This window comes from Cetorhinus maximus, chromosome 8 (genome assembly GCF_964194155.1).
Source record: "Cetorhinus maximus chromosome 8, sCetMax3.hap1.1, whole genome shotgun sequence".
Taxonomy (NCBI): Eukaryota; Metazoa; Chordata; class Chondrichthyes; order Lamniformes; family Cetorhinidae; genus Cetorhinus; species Cetorhinus maximus.
This window is the reverse complement of record NC_135886.1, coordinates 20,972,259-20,994,270: the sequence shown is the minus strand read 5'-3', so window position 1 is coordinate 20,994,270 and position 22,012 is coordinate 20,972,259. Positions and strand designations below refer to the sequence as shown.

General features: G+C 46.2%; 1 protein-coding gene across 2 annotated transcripts in view; it reads left to right on the top strand.

Annotated features, from left to right (window-relative positions):
• LOC144683503 (zona pellucida sperm-binding protein 3 receptor-like) overlaps positions 1–22,012 on the top strand; it is a 74,685-nt gene that overhangs the window by 10,166 nt on the left and 42,507 nt on the right. For both annotated transcript variants that reach the window (XM_078546567.1, XM_078546566.1), the window contains exons 2-5: positions 198–389; positions 8,016–8,112; positions 9,743–9,816; positions 14,005–14,181. In XM_078546567.1, the coding sequence (XP_078402693.1) occupies positions 198–389; positions 8,016–8,112; positions 9,743–9,816; positions 14,005–14,181 (540 nt within the window). The remainder of the gene's footprint in view (positions 1–197; positions 390–8,015; positions 8,113–9,742; positions 9,817–14,004; positions 14,182–22,012) is intronic.

The window sequence follows — 22,012 nt, the reverse complement described above, 5'->3', positions numbered from 1 at the left end:
TGGCATGGTAGAATTTGAACTTGTGTTTCTGGATTATTAGTCCAGATCTCTGCATAACCACTGTGCTACTGTACTCATTTACATATACAGGTTTCATTCCTTATAGTTGACATATATTTGTTGTGCAGTGAAATATAAAGGTGTTTAACCATTTGATGTACATAATTATTTTACATTTTTTATTATTCTCTTTGCAGATCTGTGCCCCATTCCTCCGAGTGTGACATCTGCTCAAACAAAGAATGAGTTTGGCATTGTGCAAAATTTCTTTGTGGGTCGACGTATTTACTACGAATGTTTGCCAGGTTATATTCAGAATGAAAACACAACTGATTTTGTCATTTGTCAAAGTAATTTAACTTGGTCAGAGCCATTGATAAGTTGTATACGTAAGTTTTATAAATCAATATCATTTCTTATTGTTTCTCTTTTAAGTTTTCTTATTCAAAAGAGAAAAAGACTTGCATTTATATACTTCTCAAGCTCAGCAGGCACCCCAAAGTGCTTCACAGACAATGATGTACTTTTGAAGTGTGGTCACTGTTGTAATGTTGGAATAATGACAATAGTCTAGATTTTCCATACCTCAATCTCAGATTTTGAAGCAGGTGTTAGATGTCTGAACACAGAAAGTGGCTGGAAGGTCACTTCCATTACACACCAGTGGTGCACACATTTGTTACAAATTCAAGTCTAGTTACTTAAACCTTGGAAGATATATATATATCAGCCCTGGGATCAGTTGCATCTCAAAGCTCTTAACTCTGAATCCGAAGGTCTAGGATTCAAGCTCCACTCAGAGAATTGGGCACAAAACATAACCTGATGTTTCAGTTTAGTACTGTGGGAGTGCTGCACTGTCTTTTATAAGAGATGTTAAACCCAGGCTCCTATTACCCTATCAGGTGGAAGTGAAATATATGAAGGGGCTATTTGAAGCTGAGAGTTTCCCTGGTGTCTTGACCAACATTTATCCCTCAACCAATATCCCAGAGTTTCTTTGCATCTTGTTTGATTGTGAAGCCTGCCTTTCAATATCCTCTTCTTCCCTGGAAGGTTCCCCTGAGTTGCAGCATTTTCAAGGTACTGCTCCTCCACATCGCATCTAATGGAGATACTTTTTTCCACTGGTGGAACCTCCTCTGAACAGGAAGCAGGGAGGGGAGGGCAGGTGAACATCGCAGGGTCAGATCTTTAAGAAGGGAGGCAGGGGCTCAGTTGGTGCAGGGCCAGCAAGGAGACCAAGGCAGGAGGGCACGCCAAAGGCACCACTACCCAGTGGCTAGAGTGTACAGGCAGCGCTCCAACTACCTCCAGATGTCCGAGGTCCAGTGCCGCAGGAGGCTCCGCCTCTCCAGGGACACAGTGCCAACAATATGACACATGACAGGCCCAGAAATCACCTCTAACTTCGTGAGCAGACATCCCATGCCGGTGGATTTGTAGGTCTCAGTGGCCCTCAACCTCTATGCCTCTGGTTCTTTTCAGGGCTCCGTGGATGATCTCTGCGGCGGCGTTTCTCAATCACCTGCACACACTTATGTCGAGTTTGTGACTGATGCTATCTTTAGACACATCCGCGTGTTCATCTACTTCCGGACAGACGAGGTGAGCGAGACGGAGAGAGCATGAGACTTCGCTGCGATGGCTGGGTTCCCCTGCATCCAGGGTGTAATAGGCTGCACTCATGGACATCAAGACACCAGCAGGTGAGCCTGGAGCTTTCGTAAACAGAAAGGGGTTCGACTCAATGAATATTCAGATCATCTGGGACCACAGGACACAATTTCTCCAAGTTTATGCCCATTAACATGGGAGCTCACACAATGCTTGCATCTTGCGGCACTCGCAGGTACCAAGGCTGTTTGTGGCTCCTGCACAGGTGCATGGATGGCTCCTGGGTGGCAAGAGGTATCCCTTGATGGCTGATGTCCCCATTCCGTCACCCAAGGACTGAGGCCAAGGACAGAGACAACAGGAGTCCTACCTCCGCAAGGTCAGTGGTGGAGGGGACCATCTGGCTGCGGAAGATGTGCTTCATATGCCTGGACCGGTCAGAGGGAGCATTGCAGTATCCTCCAGAGAGTGTCTCCCTCATAGCCACCGCATGCTGCGCCCTGCACAACCTGGCTCTGGCAAGGGGGGTACCCACTGGAGGCTGAGGAAAGTGAGGCAGCTCCACAGGCCTTGGAGGATGACTCAAGTGATGGTTCAGAGGAAGAGCTTGGGGAGGTGCAGGGTGAGGACCTCAAGGCAGAGGACAGGAACCTTCATGGAGGCGTGGTCACCTGGGATGCTTTGATGCAGCGAACCTTCTGCTGGGCATCCAAGGCATCGATGCCTCATCAAGCCAATGGCACCGTCTCCTTTGCTAACAATGAATAAATGAGAACCCAACCCAGTACGTCAGCATCACACAACACCATACATTTACAAGCCTGTGCTGTTCCTGGCACCTATTCAAACCATCCGGCCAACTCAGCCCATTTAAGTCAAATACATGTTTATGTTACTTCACACAAACAAAGAAAAAGCAAAGTGTCCATCCTGAACACAAGCATCAAAAAAATTAAAGCAAATAATGCCACCTGTGACACACCCCCATTGTGCTCAAGGTGCCTTCAACTTACATCTGCGGTGCTATTGTCTTGGTGCCTCCATCTTGTTGTCAGTGCCATTGGAGGCACCCTGCTGACACTGCTATCCTGGTGACCTTCATGACCCTGGTGGACGCCCGGTGGCCGCTGGAGCCTGATCAGGCTGTGCCTGGGAGGGTGCATCCAGCTCCATGGCTGGGCACTCCTCATTCATCGTGGCATAATCAGATGTAGCGGCTACTGGCAGAGGGGGGGAGGCGCTGGTCCCCTTATCCAGAGGAGCGCACAGATGTGACAGGTAGACCACCTGCCAGCGTGTGGTGCGCTTGCACCTCCCTGCTCACCAGCAGAGAGGCTAGGTGCCTCATCCATCTCTCACACTGGCAGTGACCTCTTGCAGGTCTGAGTACAACCCCAGGAACCCTTGAGTCTGCTCCTGAAGCTGCTTCTCCATGAGGGTCGTCACTGTTGTGGTGCCTTCTATGAATCGAACACAGGAGACTCAGAGACAGGTTAGCGATCATTTTATTTAAATGAATGCAGGGAGACTCTGCCTTAGACTAGCTAAAACATAACTCCACCGATTATAGGAAAACCATCTTTTTTATACACGACTGTCATGTAAAATTTGAATCTTGTCAGTACATAATCAGATGATTCGCAGGTGGCTCCAGTACCTGCACTGTTGGTCTTTACCGTTATCTGTTTATCCTCATTTCCCCCCACCCCCCACCACTTCTGTCGCCTAATCAGTTAATCCCTTATGATCCCCACGGTCTTTCTGGAGTATTCTGCTGATATCGGCACTTATAGTGTACAAGGTTCGCCTGGAAAATTCTGCTAACATTTGGTTTTACTAAAACATAGAAATTCCTGTTTAACTGTTATACCACTCTTTCCATGGAGGAGACAGTGCGCTCGGTGCTAAGGGTCAACGCAGAACCCATGCTCCGCTGGGTGGGCCAATTAACGCCCGCCCAGTGTGATGCACGTCCTGTAGCGCTCAGTACTACCTGTGCAGGCGCGGGGAGGAGAGAGAATCGGAGCCTGTGCTTTTTCGTGCATGCATGCCAGAGAGCGCAGAAATCTCCCTAAGGCACGGAGCTGCCTCAGTGAGATTAAGTTCAGTTTTAAAGTTTGAAATAAAGTTAAAAATCATTTACACATGTCTCCTCGTGTGACAGCGTAACATGAGCTGGGACATGTTTATGAAATGTACATAAAATATTTATTAACTTAATAAACTCTTCACGAAACCTCATCCCGCTGGTGGATCAGATTTCATTGAAAATGCGAAGGCCGCCTGGGCTCTTTGCCTGCCCACCAACCTTAAGGTTGGACAGGCAGCCCTGTGAAAATGGGTAATTGTTTTAATAATGGCCTTAACTGGCTTTCGACAGGTCGGTGAGCATCCGCCAAACGAAAGATTGGAATGACGCGCGGTGACATCAGCACGCACGCCCGACGTCACCGTGTGTTATTTTACGCATCGGCGTGAGGGCCCACCCCCGCACGCTGAACAGAAGATTCTGCCCCGTGGCAGACAGACCCTCGTGGATCTCCACCAGATCTCCCCGTGCATCCCGCTGGACATCCAGCATATTGCCGACTGTTGGTCTACGCCACAGGCTCATCATCTGTCTCAGACACAGCAGGGTTGACCTCCAGCTGTGCTCCCACTGTCGGCTCCCTGAGGCCTTTCTGCTTCTGCCAGCTCCTCATGCAGGTGTAATGTGCCCTCACCATTGCTGATTACCCGTGGAGCCGAAGAACTAATGCCCACCGACATGCGAGTATCTGCGCTGGTGCCTGGCTCAGAGAGATGGTGTGACGCTGGTGCGGGTGTTGCCCTCGGAGCTCAATGGGGGATCCTCAGGGCCGCCGGTGGCTCCTGTGGATGGCGCATCTATGGGAGGAAGGCAAGAGATCAGTACATTTAATCATCATCGTCACTATGCATACTAGGCAGGCTAAGGAGACAGTGGAGACCTACTGCATGGTGCCATCTGCATTGGAGCTTCAGTGGGCTCTCTGGCTCTGACAGTTCAGTTGCTGATGAGAGGAGTCTGTTATGTTTCCAATACCCATCCCACACACATCTTTCACCTGCACTCTCACCTTCGTCAGAGCGCCCCACCTCACCACGACCGGAGGAGCGAGCTGGCCAGTGACATTCCAGCTCCAGTGCATCACTTTTGTGCATCGTGAGGTTTAGTTGAAAGCAAATGCTGCCGATGCTGGAAATCTGAAACAAAATCAGAAAATGCTGGAAAAACTGAGCAGGTCTAACAGCATCTGTGGAGGGAGAAACAGAGCTGACGTTTTGAATCTGTATGACTTCTTCAGAGCTAAGCTGAGTTTTTCCAGCATTTTCCGTTTTTGCACAGATTTAGTACTCCTTCACGCATTCCCCGGTGCTCCACAGCGTAATGACTGCTCTTCCCCTGACAGAGACAATAGAAAGCCTCATTGTTTCCGTTTCCCTGAAGGTCCTTTCCTGGTTCCCATACTGTCACTGTGGCACATCTCACCCTGCAATGCACTGAGGCCAGTCGTGCTGCCATCCCAGCCTTGACAGGGCAGGCTTCAGTGCCAGTTGACATACTCACTCTTACACCCCTGAATATTCTGAGGAACGGGTACCTGAGTAAAGTTCTCTGCATAGGTCCATGCCATCCCTGCACTTCCCCTTGCTGCCCGCAGAGGATCATTAAACCTTTTACGGCACTGAAGCCACGTGTGGCACACCACATCTTACCCACTGACCCTGGTGGTGACCTCTGTCCAGGACTTCTTGGTCAGGTGGGGTGCCCTTCTCTTGCCATCCCTGGGCATTAAGATATGCCACCTGGCACTGACCTCCTCGACCACCACTCCCAGATACTCATCTGAGAAATGGGGGGGGGAGCAGAGTACGCACCCGACTTGCCCACCCACCTTCAATGGCCACCAGGTGCTGAGGCCATGACTGCACATCAGGACATGTCTGGGGTAGATTCAAAACAGCTCCCTCAGGCTCCCTTTCCACTCCTAGCAGCCTTCAGGGAGCTGCCTCTTTCGTTTTTGAACCCATTGAACCCGGCGTCCAAGGCATTCCCACCCCCCACGCACGGGAAAACCAACCGGCAGTCGCGTTTCATACTGGACAAGCCTTAATTGGCTACCCAGCGTAACATTGCATTCACAGCGCGATCTCAGCTGGGAGGGGGGTTTACATCCTCTTCCAGCCAAGCGGGCGCACCCCGAGGGTAGAATTCAGGCCCAAGTATACTTCATAATATTTCATTAGATTTGAAGCATTTCTATGCATCCTGAGGTCATGTAAGCTGCTATATAAATGCAAGCTTTTTCTTCCTGAAGGACAGTGTGGATTAACATGGACATGTACAAAATTCAGCACAAACTCTAATTCAGTTAATACATGTAAAATTCACTCAACTTAAGACATGACATTTAATTATTGAGTCCAGCTTAATTTTAGTAGCTTCTTTTTATATCATGAATTAACATTTCAAGTTAGAACCATAGAACCATGGAAAGGTTACAGCGCAGAAAGAGGCCATTCAGCCCATCGTGTCTGCGCCAGCTGTAAAAAGTGAACAAAGAAGCTAGCCACCCATTTTTAATCCTATTTTCCAGCACCTGGTCTGTAGCCTTGCAGGTTACAGCACTTCAGATACAGATCCAGGTACCTTTTAAATGAGTTGAGTGTTTCAGCCTCAACTACCAACTTAGGCAGTGAATTCCTGATGCCCACCACACTCTGGGTGAAAAAGTTTTTCCTCATGTCCTCTCTAATCCTTCTGCCAATCTTCTTAAATCTATGCCCCCAGCAATAGACCTCTCAGCTAGGGGAAACAGGTCTTCCCTGTCTACCCTATCGAGGCCCCTCATAATTTTGTACATCTCAATTAGGTCACCCCTCAGCCTCCTCTGTTCTAAGGATTGGAACCCTAGCCTATCAGATGTTTCTTCATAGTTGCAATTTTCAAGCCCTGGCAAAATTCTTCTAAATCTCCTCTGTATTCTCTCCAGAGCAATTATGTCCTTCCTGTAATGTGACGACCAGAACTGTCGACACAATTCCAGCTGTGGGCTAACCAGCCTTTTATACAGGTCCAGCATTATATCCCAGCTTTTGTATTCAATACCCCGTGCAATAAAGGAAAGCACTCCATATGCTTTCTTTACCATCTTATCTGCTTGTCCTGCCACCTTCAGGAACCTGTGGACATCCACTCCAAAGTCTCTCATTTCCTCAACCTCTCTCAATATCCTCCCATTTATTGAGTATTGCCTTGCTTTGTTTGCCCTCCCCAAATGCATTACCTCACACTTCTCTGGATTGAATTCAATCTGCCATGTTAATGCCCACTCACCAAACCATTGGTGTCATTCTGGAGACAGCAGTTTTCCTCTTCACTATCAACTATGCAGCCAATTTTTGTGCCGTCTGCAAATTTCCCAATCATGCCTCCCACATTTAAGTCCAAATCATTAATGTATTTGAGAAATAGCAAGGTCCCCAAAACTGAGCTCTGTGGAACACCAATGGAAACCATTTTCCATTCGCAAAATCATCCATCAACCATTACCGTTTGTTCCCTCTCACTAAGCTAATTTATCCAACTCGCCTCCTTTCCCTATATCCCATGGGATCTCACTTTTCTGACCTTGTTAAATGCCTTACTGAAATCCATATAGACAACTTCCACTGCACCACCCTCATCAATCCTCCTTGTTATATCCTCAAAAAATTCTATTAAGTTAGGAAGACATGATCTTCCCTGAAACAAAACCATGCTGACTATCCCTGATCAAATCTTTCTAAGTGACGGTTTATCCTAACTCTCAGAATTGATTACAATAATTTGCCCACCACCAAAGTCAGACTGACCAGCCTATAATTTTCTGGCCTATCCCTCCCTTTTTAAATATTGTTACAAAGTTCACTGACCTCCAGTCCTCTGGGACCTCGCCTGTATCTAGTGAGGATTGGATCTAGTGATCCTCAGAGCATCTGCTTTTTCCTCCCTAGCTTCCTTTAACAACCTGGGATACAATCCATCCGGCCCTGGTGATTTATCTACCTTCAAGGATGCCAGTCCCTCCTCTACTTGCTCTCTCATTATGCTTATTGTATCTAATATTTTGCATTCTTCCTCTTTAACAAGAATGACTGCATCATCCCTCTCTTAGTGAAGACAGAGACATTGAGAACCCTGCCCACATCTTCTGCATCAATACACAAGTTACCAAGGCCCTACCCTTTCCTTAGTTATCTTCTTGCTCTTAGGTTCTGTCAGAATATATTAGTTTAATGGGTTTGAGTGCTGATGAAAGGTAACTCATAACATTGGGATTAGTGTAAACATTGAAATCATGTTTAAAAGATCTCTTTGTCTACGTTTTATACAGCTATAGATTGTGGTGATCCAAAAGATATAAAGAATGGCTACCACAAAGCTACAGGTCGAACGTATGGGAGTATAGCAACTTACGACTGCAATAAAGGGTAAGTATTAATTCGCAGCATCACAGGTTCATGGAAGCGATCAGAGATGGCCACATTGTAATTGACACATTGGGATTACTGAGATTACATGAGATGGCAAGCTCAAGGCAATGGAAGTGAATACGGGTTGGTATTTTTATGACAGAATATAGCACAACATATGTGCCATGGGGATAGAGTGGGGGGAATAAGACTGATTAGATTATTCTACACAGAGCTGGCGGAACTCAGTGGGTTAAATGGCCTCCTTCTGTGCCTTAATGATCCTGGGATTGGGATGTTGCCAGGCTGATGGGGTGTCATCCACCGGTGAGAGAACCGATCGGCAACTTCCATCAGTTCCCAGGGGTAGGCCCAATGGAATCAAGAGCCTTTCAGGCACTTAAGTGGTAATTGGACAGAGCTTCCCCACTGTTGAGGTACCTGGCAGCAGTAATCCCACCTGCCAATAGCTGCCGGCCAACCAGAGGCTGGCAACGCCTCATGCCGCCGGTGAATGGGACTCTCGACCGTAGGTGAGTGAGGGCAGGATTGGGTTTGTGGGATGGGGGTCATGGGGAAAGGCTTTCAGCAGCCCAACCTCCTGTCTGATGCCTCCTCCCTTTCTAACTTAATTGGGAGAGGCTTTGCCGCCACCGGGAATCTGCCACGAGGCCTCCTCCATGATTAAGTGAACCCGGCCGCCATGTTTCCCACCATGATAGGCTGCATTAAATTCTGCCCATTGACTGTAAAAGAAGATCATTAGCCCACCCAGCCTATGATTTCTCCCCATTCAGTGGGTAGTGTGATATATTTAATGGCTAAAAATCAGTGTCTGAGAAAACACCCCCATAAAAGAATTAGATTAATAATAATCCTTTCAGCTGCCTAATAAAAACTGTGAAATGTAAGTGTGGTGTATAATCTCCCACATAGTCCAGCTGGGCACAATGAGCTGTTTCAGTGCTGTAGACTCGACATCCCATCCCATTGTCACAATGAGTTAAGGTTTCCTCCAGGTAAACCAGACAATGTAAAGGCCTGATTTACCCTAGGCGACAGATAGGTCAAGGATGATGAGGAGAGACAAGTTCCCACAGTCACAGTCACATAGGATGTCATTTGTGATTTTGATAAGAGCCTTTTTGGTATTGCAGCAGGGGCAGAAATCTAATTGGTGAGGTTCAAACCTGGAGTTCCAGCAAAGATGACATGGATTTGGGAGGAGATTGCATGTTCAAGGATTTTGGAGGAGAAAGGGAGGTTTGAGATTGGACAGTAGTTTGCAAGGATGGAGGAGTCAAAGATTGGTTCTTTGAGGCAAGGGGTGATAACAGCAAATTTGAATGAGAGGGGGGACAGTAGCTGAGGAGAGAGAACAATTAACATCTAACATGGGAACCAAGAAGCAACATGGGAAACAAGATGGGAAGGTGGGCGGACAGCACATTAGATGCTCGCCTGACATCATCGCGTGTTATTTTATACTCGGGTGTGTCGGATGCGCCCCCGCACACTGAGCAAGAAATCCTGCCCCCAATCCCTCATATCCCAACCAGATTGCTGAATATATTATAAATCATAGTCTACATCAATCTTTTATAACAATTCAGAGATTTTCATTTACTGAATGTTTTTCTTGTTCTAGCTATCAACTGATTGGTAAAGGAACTATAGTGTGCACTATTGATGGATGGAATAAAAACATTCCGTTCTGTGACAGTAAGTAACTGATCTAATTGGTTGTAAAGATTCACATCAGATTCAAGGATTTATCTTTTGAATGCTCTTAGTATAAAGTACTGGAAGAAATTATTTTTCACTTACAGTTCCATCATGTTCTCACTTCCTGTTCTAATTTCATTTAAGATTAGCATATAGTGCCTATTTGTATACTGAAGGTAAAAGTGGAAGTATTTGTAGTGATTTCCTAGAGGTTGAGGATGTGCAGTTAACTCCACGGAGTTAACTGAATAATACAGACTAGCAAATACCTGGTCTTGTGGTGCAGTGGTAGTGTCCCTACCTTTGGGCCAGAAGCTCTGGGTTCAAGTCCCATTTCAGAAGGCAACAGCAAACCAGTTCAGTACTTTACCAAGCATGATCATAGGCCAATCTTGTGGAAGTCTGTGGTTGCTAACACCCTCTTAGGGCATGGTACCTGCAGGAGGAGGAGGGGAAAATGTTAGCTGATCTGTGCTGGGGCGGCAATGCAGTTTGTCTGAGTAGTGCCCCATTCGGGAGGGAGAAATTGGTCAGGGTTATGATAATTCCTAACTGTTGTTCCATATTTGAACTTGCTTTAGGTTCTTTGCAATCCATGAAAAGAGAACAACTGCCAAATGTTAAAACACTCCGTCCAACAGCAATTCAGTCTCCAGTAACAAATTCACACCTTCAGTTCTCTAACTGGAGCAGTGTGTCTGAAACGAGTTATCTAATTGATACATTGCTAAATACAGTTTGCTATCTAAGTTGAGTGACAGTTCAGTGTTTGTAGTTCACTGCTAAGAAGGTGCTGTAATTGTATCACAAATAGCCAACTCAAACAGGAATGAAATATTGACTCTTCATGAAGTAAAACGTAACACATCTGTAATGACATTGTACAGTGCACATAGATGTTTAAGTTGGCTATTTTGCTGCAATCAAGTAATCTGTTGACATTCACTATTAGGGCTTCTGTCATTAGAACAACACGAATTGACAACATGATAGAAATTATTAAAATTATGAAGGGATTGACAAAGTAAATAATAGCAGGTCCCTACTGAGGAGTCTAGAACGAGAGACTTCAGAAGCAAGATTGAATGTAAAAGATTCAGAACAGAGGCAAGAGAATTTTCTTTGCACGGAACATTGTGAGAATGTAAACTCCAGCTCCAGAATTAACGACCGAGTCAGGAACCATGGGCTGAATTTTTCCGTTGGGGGCGGGGCCCGCTCGCCGACACGAAAATGACGCGGGATGACGTTAGGGGCAACCTCCGACGTCATCCCACCCCATTAAAATCTTCAGGAAGGTGGGGGCAAAGCGCGATCAGCTGTCCGCCCGCCAACCTGTCAATGGCCAATTGAGGCCACCGGCGGGGTGAGGTTTCATTTAGTTTTTAAAAAAGTTTAGAAAGGTTTTTGTGAAATTTATTAACATGTCCCACCTCGTGTGACATTGTCTCATGAGGGGGACATGTTAATAATTTTTTTATTTTTCTATTTTTAGACTTTGAAAAGCTTTCAGCGATTATCCCTGAGGCAGCACGTAGCCTCGGGGAGATGTGCGCACTTTCGAAAGAGTGCACTCTCGCATTTGGTGAATCCGACCCCGCCCGCACATGGAGCGCATAGCGCTTCCCGCCGGGCGTCACACTGGGTGGGCCTTAATTGGCCCGCCCACTTAAAATGGCGGCGGGGCCCGCTTCTCTGGCGGGGATCGGCTCCCCGCCCGCCGGAGATTGGTTCGGGCCTGCCCACTCAACGGGCAAAAAATGCAGCCCCATGTTCACATTCATAATTAGATTGGATAAGTGGGTGAAGAGAAAACAAGGTTGAAGGGATATGACAACAAGGTGGGTAAATGTGATTAGAAATATTTGCGTGGAGGGTAAACATTGACATGAACTGGTTGGTCTGAATGGTCTGTTTCCATGTTGTAACTTATGTGTATATGGGTAATGGTCACTTTGGTAAGATGCTGGGTACGTGTGGAAAAGACCTTATAAGGAAGCGACATCTTCCGAGAAGGGAAAATTTGATGAAAGAAAAACAATTCATTCTTAATAAGATTTTGGAAAAAGGGCAAGTACAACTTTCAAAGAATATATGAATTTCTAGCTGGCGCTACAGTTGTGTCACTGAATGGGCTTTGTATAGTTCTATCTGCATATTGAATCAGATACACAGCAACTTTATACATGTGGGGAAATCTCATTGTTGCTGTCGGGCTGCAGTCTAACTGTTACCTCCCTAAGAAAAAGACATGAAAGAAAAAGCACTTCAACATTAAAAAATAACCTTCAAAATAATTCCTTATCTGTAAACGCATATGATTTACTGCAATACAACTTTGCACTTAAATTTATTGTTTGCACCAAATTAATTTTGTTTAAAGAAAGTTATAGGTTTCCTGCCCTTGCATGTTAGAACACTGTAGGTTGTTTCTGTGATTGACCACTCCTGGTGATTGCAGAGAGTCCTATCCAGAAAATCACAGACCTTCAGTGTCTAATTTTTCATCCATTTAATTGGATAGGGAGAAAATTTGACACAGTGAGCTCCATGCCTGCGGACCCTGGAGTGCCAATGTACACTGCAAACCCCAACCACAACATTGGCCCTTGATTTTCTTTATATAGCCATTTCACATCAGTAAAATTTAAATATAATCAGCTTTGATATTTTTGTTCAATTTATACATTACTGACTCCAGTTATAAGTCCGATAAGTATGGTTTGTAATGAAAAAAATTACTGAAGCTTGTTAATGATTTTCACTCGGCTGAGTATTGGCATCAAGTAATGATGCTCTGCTTTAAACATACCATATATTAGAATCTTGTTGACTGGCTCCTTTTAATGGTTATACCTTATGGCACCATTGAGATAAAGTTTTCCTCAACTCCTTGTGCTAAAAATCAAGTTCCCAATTAATTTTGGACTGTTCCTCGGTCTATTTTCATGATTTTGTTTGAATTCCAGTTTCTTGAACCTTTTGACTCTCCTTTGGTGAACCCATCCTTAATTATCCTCTTGGACTTTTTTTAAGACCCAAAAACACAGGGAAAGCATTTAAACAGTGAATTAAGCCCTTCCATCAGTGCTAATACTTGTATCAAAAAAGGTCATTCTTATATTGGGAGAGTGTTAGGTATCTCAGTGGACTGGAATTGTGGAGGGGAGGATGGGGGCTGTACCCATTTCCACATGACAGGAGTACTAGGTAATTAGGGGGACCATATGATTTGGCTTTGAACCCTGAATGGTCCACTCAGCCTTTTGATGTGGATAGACTGAGTATCACTTCTCGGGATATGGATAGTGTGGTCAACATTATTCTATTCATTCTGTGTACTGCTTACTGCACTGAAACAAGTACTACCTTTTTAATCATTGAATGTTCAAAGTTCTGCTCTTCTTAAGCAGAGAGCAAAATAGAGCTGACAATATATTTCAGTGTTGCTAAATCTAAAATGCTCCTATCTGGTGCTTGCTGTACGACTGTCCCTGTAGTATTTGAATGCTATTGGTATGTATGGAAATAACCTTCACAACTAAATGGAGGCAATAACCCTCATAGGTGATGTGAGCTTTCAGGACTAGTGTGTTTTGGGACATTTCCTTTTGAAACAAGTACCATCTCCTGAATAAACATGTAACAGATCATGAGCAAGCTCAAACTACTTTTTTTTATGTAGCAAATTAAACCATCGCACAGGTTTTTATGACAAAAATATGACAAAGGGCTGAGTTCTAAATGGAAAGCCCTATCAAAATGCCACCTTTACACATCACAAGCAATGACAAGTGTGACAAGATTCCATTTTGAAAGTGCTTTGAGAACTATGTCCTACTTGGTCCTTTTGATAATAACATTATAAAAGTGTCCACTGTTATTTGCAACTTTTGTTACCTTTGTAGATGCTGCTGTAGCATTTCTTTTTAAAAACAAATTTGATACCTATATTCTTTTGGCCACTCTGTGCCCTGTTCTTGGGCTGCTTTCTCCCTGTTAATCAGCACCAAGGGCTCTGAATACAGACAGGAAAGTAGTTACAGTCAGCAAGTGTGGTTTCTCTTCAATCCATTGGTAATGTTCAGACAGATTGACATGGGTCACAGTCATAATGCAAACACCTGCAGTGTCATCTACTGACTAAATGTGCAACAATTCCAGCTTTGCCTTTTTCTCTTACAGCTATTTTATGCGATCCTCCGAACCCTATTAGCAATGGAGACATGACTGAAAGAGACAGCTGGGACATTGGAACAGATGCAAAATATTCATGCCATGCTGGCTATGCTCTGATTGGTCAACATACCATTAATTGTACAGACACTGGGGACTGGAGCCATGACCCTCCTATTTGTAAAAGTAATGTACCATGACATAAGAAGAGAAATCACATTGTACTGGTTATTAGCATGTTTTTGTAGAACATTCAAAAGTTCTCATTACTTTAAAAACAATGTGGAATTTTGGTATTTGAAAACATCTCTCAGCTTTGTTGTGTTCTGATGACAGGAAGTTGCCAGCTGGAGCATTTCAGGCCAGGGTTGAAGTGTATTACCATTGTCTCAAAGAATACCATTGAGCTGATTGAGTTACATTTTTAATAAATCCTATGGGCAATTGCTTTTCAAACTTCATCCAACAACAATTTATTCATCATTGTCAACTAAGAGTAAATAAAGTGCAGTTTAAAAAATGTAAATTTCTGTTGCATTTTATTGCCATACTTCTTCAATCTGCATCGCTTTCACTTGTGCCAATGCTCCCTTTGACTAGTTAGTAGGTGGCTGAAGCTATTGACTGGGCAGGACAAGGTCATCCTATTTTCTCATTCTGGCTGCTGTGATGTGTTACAGGATAGTGTTAGGAACAATGTATAGCTTTAAGTTTGATTTATATTTTGAATTTTTAAAAATTCATTGATGGGATGTGAGCGTCGCTGGCTAGGCCAGCATTTATTGCCCATCCCTAATTGCCCTTGTTCAGAGGGCATTTTTTTTAAAGAGCCAACCACATTGCTATGGGCCTGGAGTCACATGTAGGCCAGACCAGATAAGGACGGCAGATTTCCTTCCTTAAAGGACATTAGTGGGTCAGATGGGTTTTTATGACAATCGGCAATGTTTTCATGGTCATCATCAGACTTTTAAATTCAGATTTTTATTGAATTCAGATTTCACCACCTGCCATGGTGGGATTCAAACCCACATCCCAAAAGCATTACCCTGGGTCTCTGGAATGCTTGACCAGTGACAATACCACTATTGTCACCATTTAAAGGTGTTTGTGAGCTGGGTGCTGGAAAGTCTGAGGCCCTGTTTGTATACATGCATTTTTAATGAGGTTTTACAAGTCATGAAGTGAAGAGATGGGTTACCAAGGGGTTAGTAGCTTAGTGAAGGTAAAAAAAAGTAGAAAAAATGTGCAGTTACTTAGCGACAAGGGCCCTGAGAAACACAGAGAGACCAGGAAACACAGAAAGGTGGTCAGTTAATGTGCGTATACCAGAGAGTGCAGGCAGAAGGTCTAATCTGTCGAATAAGAAATCCTGCAAGCCTTCCTTCTGGGGAACTGAGTTTAGGGGACACATGTGTTTGCTCTGAAGTTGAAGTAACAGTGTGTTTAGATTGCAGTTTTTGGGTGTCTCAAAGAGAGATACCAGCTGGAGAAAAGCATCTAGTGAATGCTCAGCAGTCCGCTGGAAGAAAACTGTTTGAAACTGCGTTAACCCAAGCAAGAGGCCTTGGTGTTGGGACAGTGGTAAATCTTTACTGATGTTTTATGTCTGTCAGGGTTTCTGGGATAAAAGGAATAGTGTGAGCTTGAATCATTTTCTGTTTTCTGTATTGAAATCGTTCCAACCATTTTGTCTAGTGTAATATAGCTCATTTTTTCTTGTTTAATAATAGTTTTATTCTTTGTGTTAACAGTATACTGGCAGGCTCTTGTGAATGTGTTCAGTAACTGACCACCACAGTTTCTTTAAAAAAAAGTTAGGACCCGCCAATCCAGGTTTCACTCTGGGACCTGACTGGTTCAGTGCCAACATCAGCTGGGATCATATGAATAGTAAGGTGTGGGGTTATACTTTCAGCATCGTACTCAATCAAGGCTGACACTCCAATGCAGCAGTGAGGGAGTGCTGCACTGTCAGAGGTGTAATTTTTTGGATGTGATGTTAACCCAAGGCCCTGTCTGCTTGCTCTCTGACATAAAAGATCCCATTGCACTATTTTGAAGAAGAGCAGGGTATTCTCCCTGACATCCTGGCCAATATTTATCCCTCAATCTGTGCCACGAAAACAGATTATCTAGTCATTATCACTTTGCTGTTTGTGGGAGCTTGCTATATGCAAATTGACTGCTGTGTTTCCTACATTACAACAGTGACTACACTTCAAAAAGTACTTTACTGGCTAAAGCTTTTTTAGGATATCCTATGTTTGCAAAGGATTGTTTATGAATGCAAGTCTTAATCGGAGGCTGGAAATTCTGCAGCAAGAAACTCAACTGAGCCATGATGCATGTCAGGAGTGTCATGGAATAATCTCCACTTATCTGAGTGAGTGGTGATCCAACATTCAAGAAGCTGTGTGGGTGGACACCCCATGCCAGTGGCTCTGAAGGTCACAGTTGCCCTCCACTTCTATGCATCTGGTTCCTTCCAGGGCTTGGTGGGTGATCTTTGCAGTGTCTCCCAATCAGCTGTCCACACTTGTGTCAAGCAGGTTACAGACGCTCTATTCAGACGTGCATTGACCTTCATCCACTTCCGCCGCGACCAGGCAAGTCAGGCACAGCGAGCCAGAGGCTTTGCGGCCATTGCTGGCTTCCCCCATGTCCAGGGTGCAATAGACTATACACATGTGGCCATCAAGGCGCCAGCAGGTGAGCCCAGTGCCTTCGTCAACAGGAAGGGCTTCCACTCCATGAACGTGCAGATAGCGTGTGATCACAGGATGCAGATTCTGCAAGTTTGTGCAAGGTGCTCAGGCAGTTCCCATGATGCCTACATCCTCAGATACTCCCAGGTGCGGGGGCTCTTCAGTGCTCTGGCTCGGCTGGATGGTTGACTGGTGGGTGACAAGGGCTATCCCCTCAGAAGGTGGCTCATGATGCCTCTCCGCTATCCAAGAACAGAAGCTGAGTAGCGGTACAATAGGAGCCACGCCTCCACAAGGGCTGTGGTGGAGAGAGCCATTGGTCTTCTCAAGATGCGCTTCCAATGCCTGAACCGCTCAGGGGACACACTCCAGTACCCCCCAGATCACGTCTCTGTGATACGTTGCGCTCTGCACAATCTTGCGCTGGAAAGGGGGGATGCAGTGGACGATGAAGACTTTGACGCAGTGGATGCGGCTGCACATAATGAATCCAGCAGCAGCTCAGAGGATGAGGAAGCACAGGGCAATGATGAGGGGCAGCACGCTGACCCACAACTACACCCCTCCTTTCACATGAATTAAAGGGGCGCACCTGTGAATGTTGTGTATTATTTCCATTCAATAAATCTGGGATATAAAACTAGTCTCGGGCATGGTGGCCATGACAACTATCATCAATTGTTGTAAAAACCCACCTGGTTCACTAATGTACTTTAGGGAAGGAAATCTGCCATCCTTACCTGGTCTGGTCTACATGTGACTCCAGATTCACAGCCTCTGAAACGGCCCAGCAAGCCATTCAGTTCAAGGGTAACTGGGGATTGGAAACAAATGCTGGTCTTGCCAGTGACACCCACGTCCCATGAAGGAATAATTTTTTGTTTTATTCATTCATGGAATGTGGGCTTCACTGGCTGGGCCAGCATTTAATTGCCTGTCCCTAGTTTTCCCTTGAGAAGAAGGTGGTGAGCTGCCTTCTTGAACTGCTGCAGTCCATGTGGTGTAGGTACACCCACAGTGTTGTTAGGAAGGGAGTTCCAGGATTTTGGCCCAGCGACAGTGAAGGAATGGCGATATATTCCCAAGTCAGGAAGGTGAGTAATTTGGAGGGGAACTTCCAGGTGGTGGTGTTCCCATTTATCTGCTGCCCTTGTCCTTCTAGATGGTAGTGGTCGTGGGTTTAGAAGGTGCTGTCAAAGGAGCCTTGGTGAATTCCTACAGTGCATCTCGTAGATGGTACACACTGCTGCTTCTGTGTGTCGGTGGTACAGGGAGTGAGTGTTTGTGGATGTGGCGCCAATCAAGCGGGTTACTTTGTCCTGGATGGTGTCAAGCTTCTGGAGTGCTGTGGGAGCTGCACTCATCCAGACAAATGGGGAGTATTCCATCAGACTCCTGACTTGTGCCTTGTAGATGGTGGACAGGCTTTGGGGAGACGGGAGGTGAGTTACTCATTGCAGGATTCCTTGACCTGCTCTTGTAGCCATAGTATTTATATGGCTAGTCCATTTCAGTTTCTGGTCAATGGTAACCCATAGGATGTTGAAAGTGGGGGATTCAGTGATGGTAATGCCATTGAATGTCAAGGGGTGAAGGTTAGATTCTCTCTTGTTGGAGATGGTCATTGCTAGACATTTGTGTGTCGTGAATGTTACTTGCCACTTGTCAGCCCAAGCCTAGATATTGTCCAATCTTGTCCAGGTCTTGCTGTATTTGGACATGGACGACTTCAGTATCTGAGGAGTCAAGCATGGTGCTGAACATTGTGCAATCATCCGCAATTCTGACCTCATGGAAGGAAGGTCATTGATGAAGCAGCTGAAGATGGTTGGACCTCAGACACTACCCTGAGGAACTCCTGCAGTGATGCCCTGGAGCTGAGATGACTGACCTCCAACAGCCACAACCATCTTCATTTGTGCTAGGTATGACTCCAACCAGTGGAGAGTTTTCCCCCTAATTCCCATTAACTCCAGTTTTTCTAGGGCTCCTTGATGCCACACTCACTCAAATGTGCCCTTCACTCACTGAAGGGCATTCACACTTACCTCACCCAGCACTTTTGTCCATGTTTGAACCAAGGCTATATTGAGGTCAATGGCCCTGGTGGAACCCAAACTGGGCATCAATGAGAAGGTTATTGCTAAGCAAGTGCCGCTTGATAGCACTATTGATGACCTCTTCCATTACTTTACTGGTGATCAAGAGTAGACTGATTGGGTGGTAATTGGCTGGGTTGCATTTGTCCTGTTTTTTGTGTACAGGACGTACCTGGGCAATTTTTCACATAGTTGGGTAGATGCCAGTGTTGTAGCTGCACTGGAACAGCTTGGCTAAGGGCGTGGCAAGTTCTGGAGCGCAAGTCTTCAGTACTATTGCCGGAATATTGCCAGGACCTATAGCCTTTGCAGTATCCAGCGCCTTCAGCTGTTTCTTGACATCACGTGGAGTGAATCGAATTGGCTGGAGACTGGCATCTGTGATGCTGGGGACCTCCGGAGAAGGTTACCCTTCCCCCCCACCCAACTACTCCGCAGGCAGGTTTGTGACCAGGAAATCCTACCGGCTCACGTTACCCATCCCCAACACAGAATTTCAGCCCATTGTGTTAAAAGAGTGTCTGGGGAATTTCCAGTAAGGCTTCTTGGAGGATACTTTGGAACAGCTTTCAGATTTTTCATGCTTCTAAAACCCTGCTGCATCTCTTCAACCTGATCCTTAAATAATAACAACTCTGAAAGAACATCCTCAAATGCAAGCCTGAAATCTAAAACCATGAACAACCATTCGAAAAGATGGTTACATTTTTGTGACAGTACGACTCATTCTCTCTACTGCCAACTTCAGTAGGCAAGCAACATTTTCTATTAACCAAGATTTGATTTTATGTGAACATGGTGTGGAAGGCCACAGTATGAACTATGAAGCTTTATACTGGTTGGTCTATGCATCAGATATAATGTGCGGTATTGCTGTGCACTCTTGAATATTCTCAAGTGCTTGAATGCGACGTTGCCTTCCCGATCCACTCAGACCTAGCTTGCTTACAACTCCCAGCGTGAAACAGTTGCCAGTCATAGAGTGGAATCGTCTGCTCCCATTGGCGGTAGGCATCATGGTGGGCAGGAGGACAGAATTCGGCATGAGGGGCAGAAACAAGTTTCACACTGGTGTGAGATCACAACAGGATCATCCAATGGTGTCTGCCCTGGTGGATCACAAATCCTGCTGGAGGTTGATTGGAATCGTGTCTCCCCAACCCCCCCCCCTCCACCCCCGCCCCCCCCCCCCCCCCCCCCACCCACCCCTCCACAACCCCCACACCTGAATTACTGTTATACCGGAGGGAAAACACGCCAACCCATAACATGTCTGGACCAGCATGACATGCAGAAGTCAGGACTTACCTTTAGGGGCTTGTTCAGTCTGCAGACGTCCTTGGAGAAGATGATGCTGGAGCCCTAGAGCTACTGGACCCTGGAGGAACATGTACATCGCATGCTGGGTGGATCCTCATGCACATGGCTCCACTGTGAAGCAGCTCTCAGAAGGTGGGAGGTCTCCATGCAGCAGCTTCAACTTTGCATGAGGATTCAGACCTTCACGGGCTCGCACCATCTTCCATGGTTTCCACTGATGCTTCGAATTTGCTTCAGAACATCACATTCTTTGCCATGGGCTGGTACTGCTGATCGGTGAAAGGGAGGGCAGAGAAAGATCTAGCTGTGAGTGGGAGAGGAAGGTGTACTGAGGGGTGGGTGAGGTTAGTGGGGGGGGTGGAAACGAAGGAATCGGTGGGGGGTGGTGAGGTTGAGACAGTGAGGACAAAGGTATCAAGAGGTGAAGTTGGTGGGGGGACAAAGGTGTCGTGGGTGAGGTTGGCTGGGGGGAAGGAGGGCATCTGGGGAAAGGAGGGAGCACAGGAAGGAGGAGGGTGTAATGGAGAATGCTGCAAGTGGGGAGATATGTGTAAGGGAGGGAGTTCGAAGGAGGGGTGGCGAGTGTCCTGAGGGAGAAGGGAGTTCGGAGGGAGGCAGGTGTCTGGGTAGAGGAGGGAATAAGGGGGAGGAGGGAATAAGGTTGGGTGGGGGGGGGGGTGGCGGGGTAGTAATGTCCAGGTGAATATGTAAGGGAGGGGTCTGTGGAGTGAATGACTGCCTCCTGTGGAGTGAGCTCAGAGTGGGTGTGGTGGGGGGAATGATGAGTGTGAGAGGGGGCAGGGGGAGCCAGTAGGGTGGGAGGGTGAGTGTACATTGGTAACAGTAGAAGGGGCAGCAAGGATGGTTGGTGGGAACACGGAGGCAAACACGGACCCTGGAGTGGGAAGGGGGAGGTCAGGGAGGTCAATGTGAACAGGGGAGTGGGGGGTGGGATTCTCAGGAAGGTAGGGAACATGCACATTCACTTGGACATCCTGGAAAGACAAGGATTCGGATTGGAAGGTCACGATGGGGAGGTGGAAGGTAATGCCAGAGGGGTCAACAGTGATGGGGGAAAGGACATGGGTGACTGGGGAAGGAGAAAGGATGGAGGTAGCTGACCAAGAACTTGACTACGACCATCTTTCACAAATCGAAAGTGAGCGGAGCTTCTTGTTGGACAGGCGCAGGTGCTGCATGGGAGTGTGGTCAGTGGGTGGGCGGAGATGCAGGTTCAGCTCAGATAGACAACTGAAAGCAAACCCCAGCAGGCAGCACTGAAAATGCTTGGGAGACAGATAAGTGTGATGAATGAAAACTCCACATGCGTAGGAGAGTGCATGCACGAGGCTCCGAAAGTCCTTCCCCTACACATTAACACTTCTCACTCCAGAATTACTTGTGGTCAGCTGCGTGCAGCTGAACTGCTATTTGTGGGGGAGTTGGGGTAGATGCAGTGGGAGGACTCGCGAAGCCTGTTAATGAAGCTGGAAGACTACATTATACATTACTCAGTGAAAGTGGATATAATTTTCAGAATACGAAATGAAAAAATGTGTTCACCCGTGCAACCACTTGGGATCAGAATTTCTTAACTTTTCTAGGTCTACCACTTCTTCTAGGTGCTGCCCTGACATCCGCAACAGGAGTGGAGACAGCCTGTGCAATGTTTGGTCCTGTTACCTCTGATGACTTTGGCATGCATCCTCTGGAGAGCTGAGGCCTTGCTTTGGCTGTTCTCCTGTGAGCTCCCTCTACTGTGACAGAGGGTGAGGTTGAGGGGGTCACAGGCAGAGGGGGCTCGGAGAGAGCGGACAGCCTCTGAGATTCCTGAGTGGATGACCCAGAGTGTCCAACTACCACTCCTCCCCAGGAGCACCAGCTTGACTG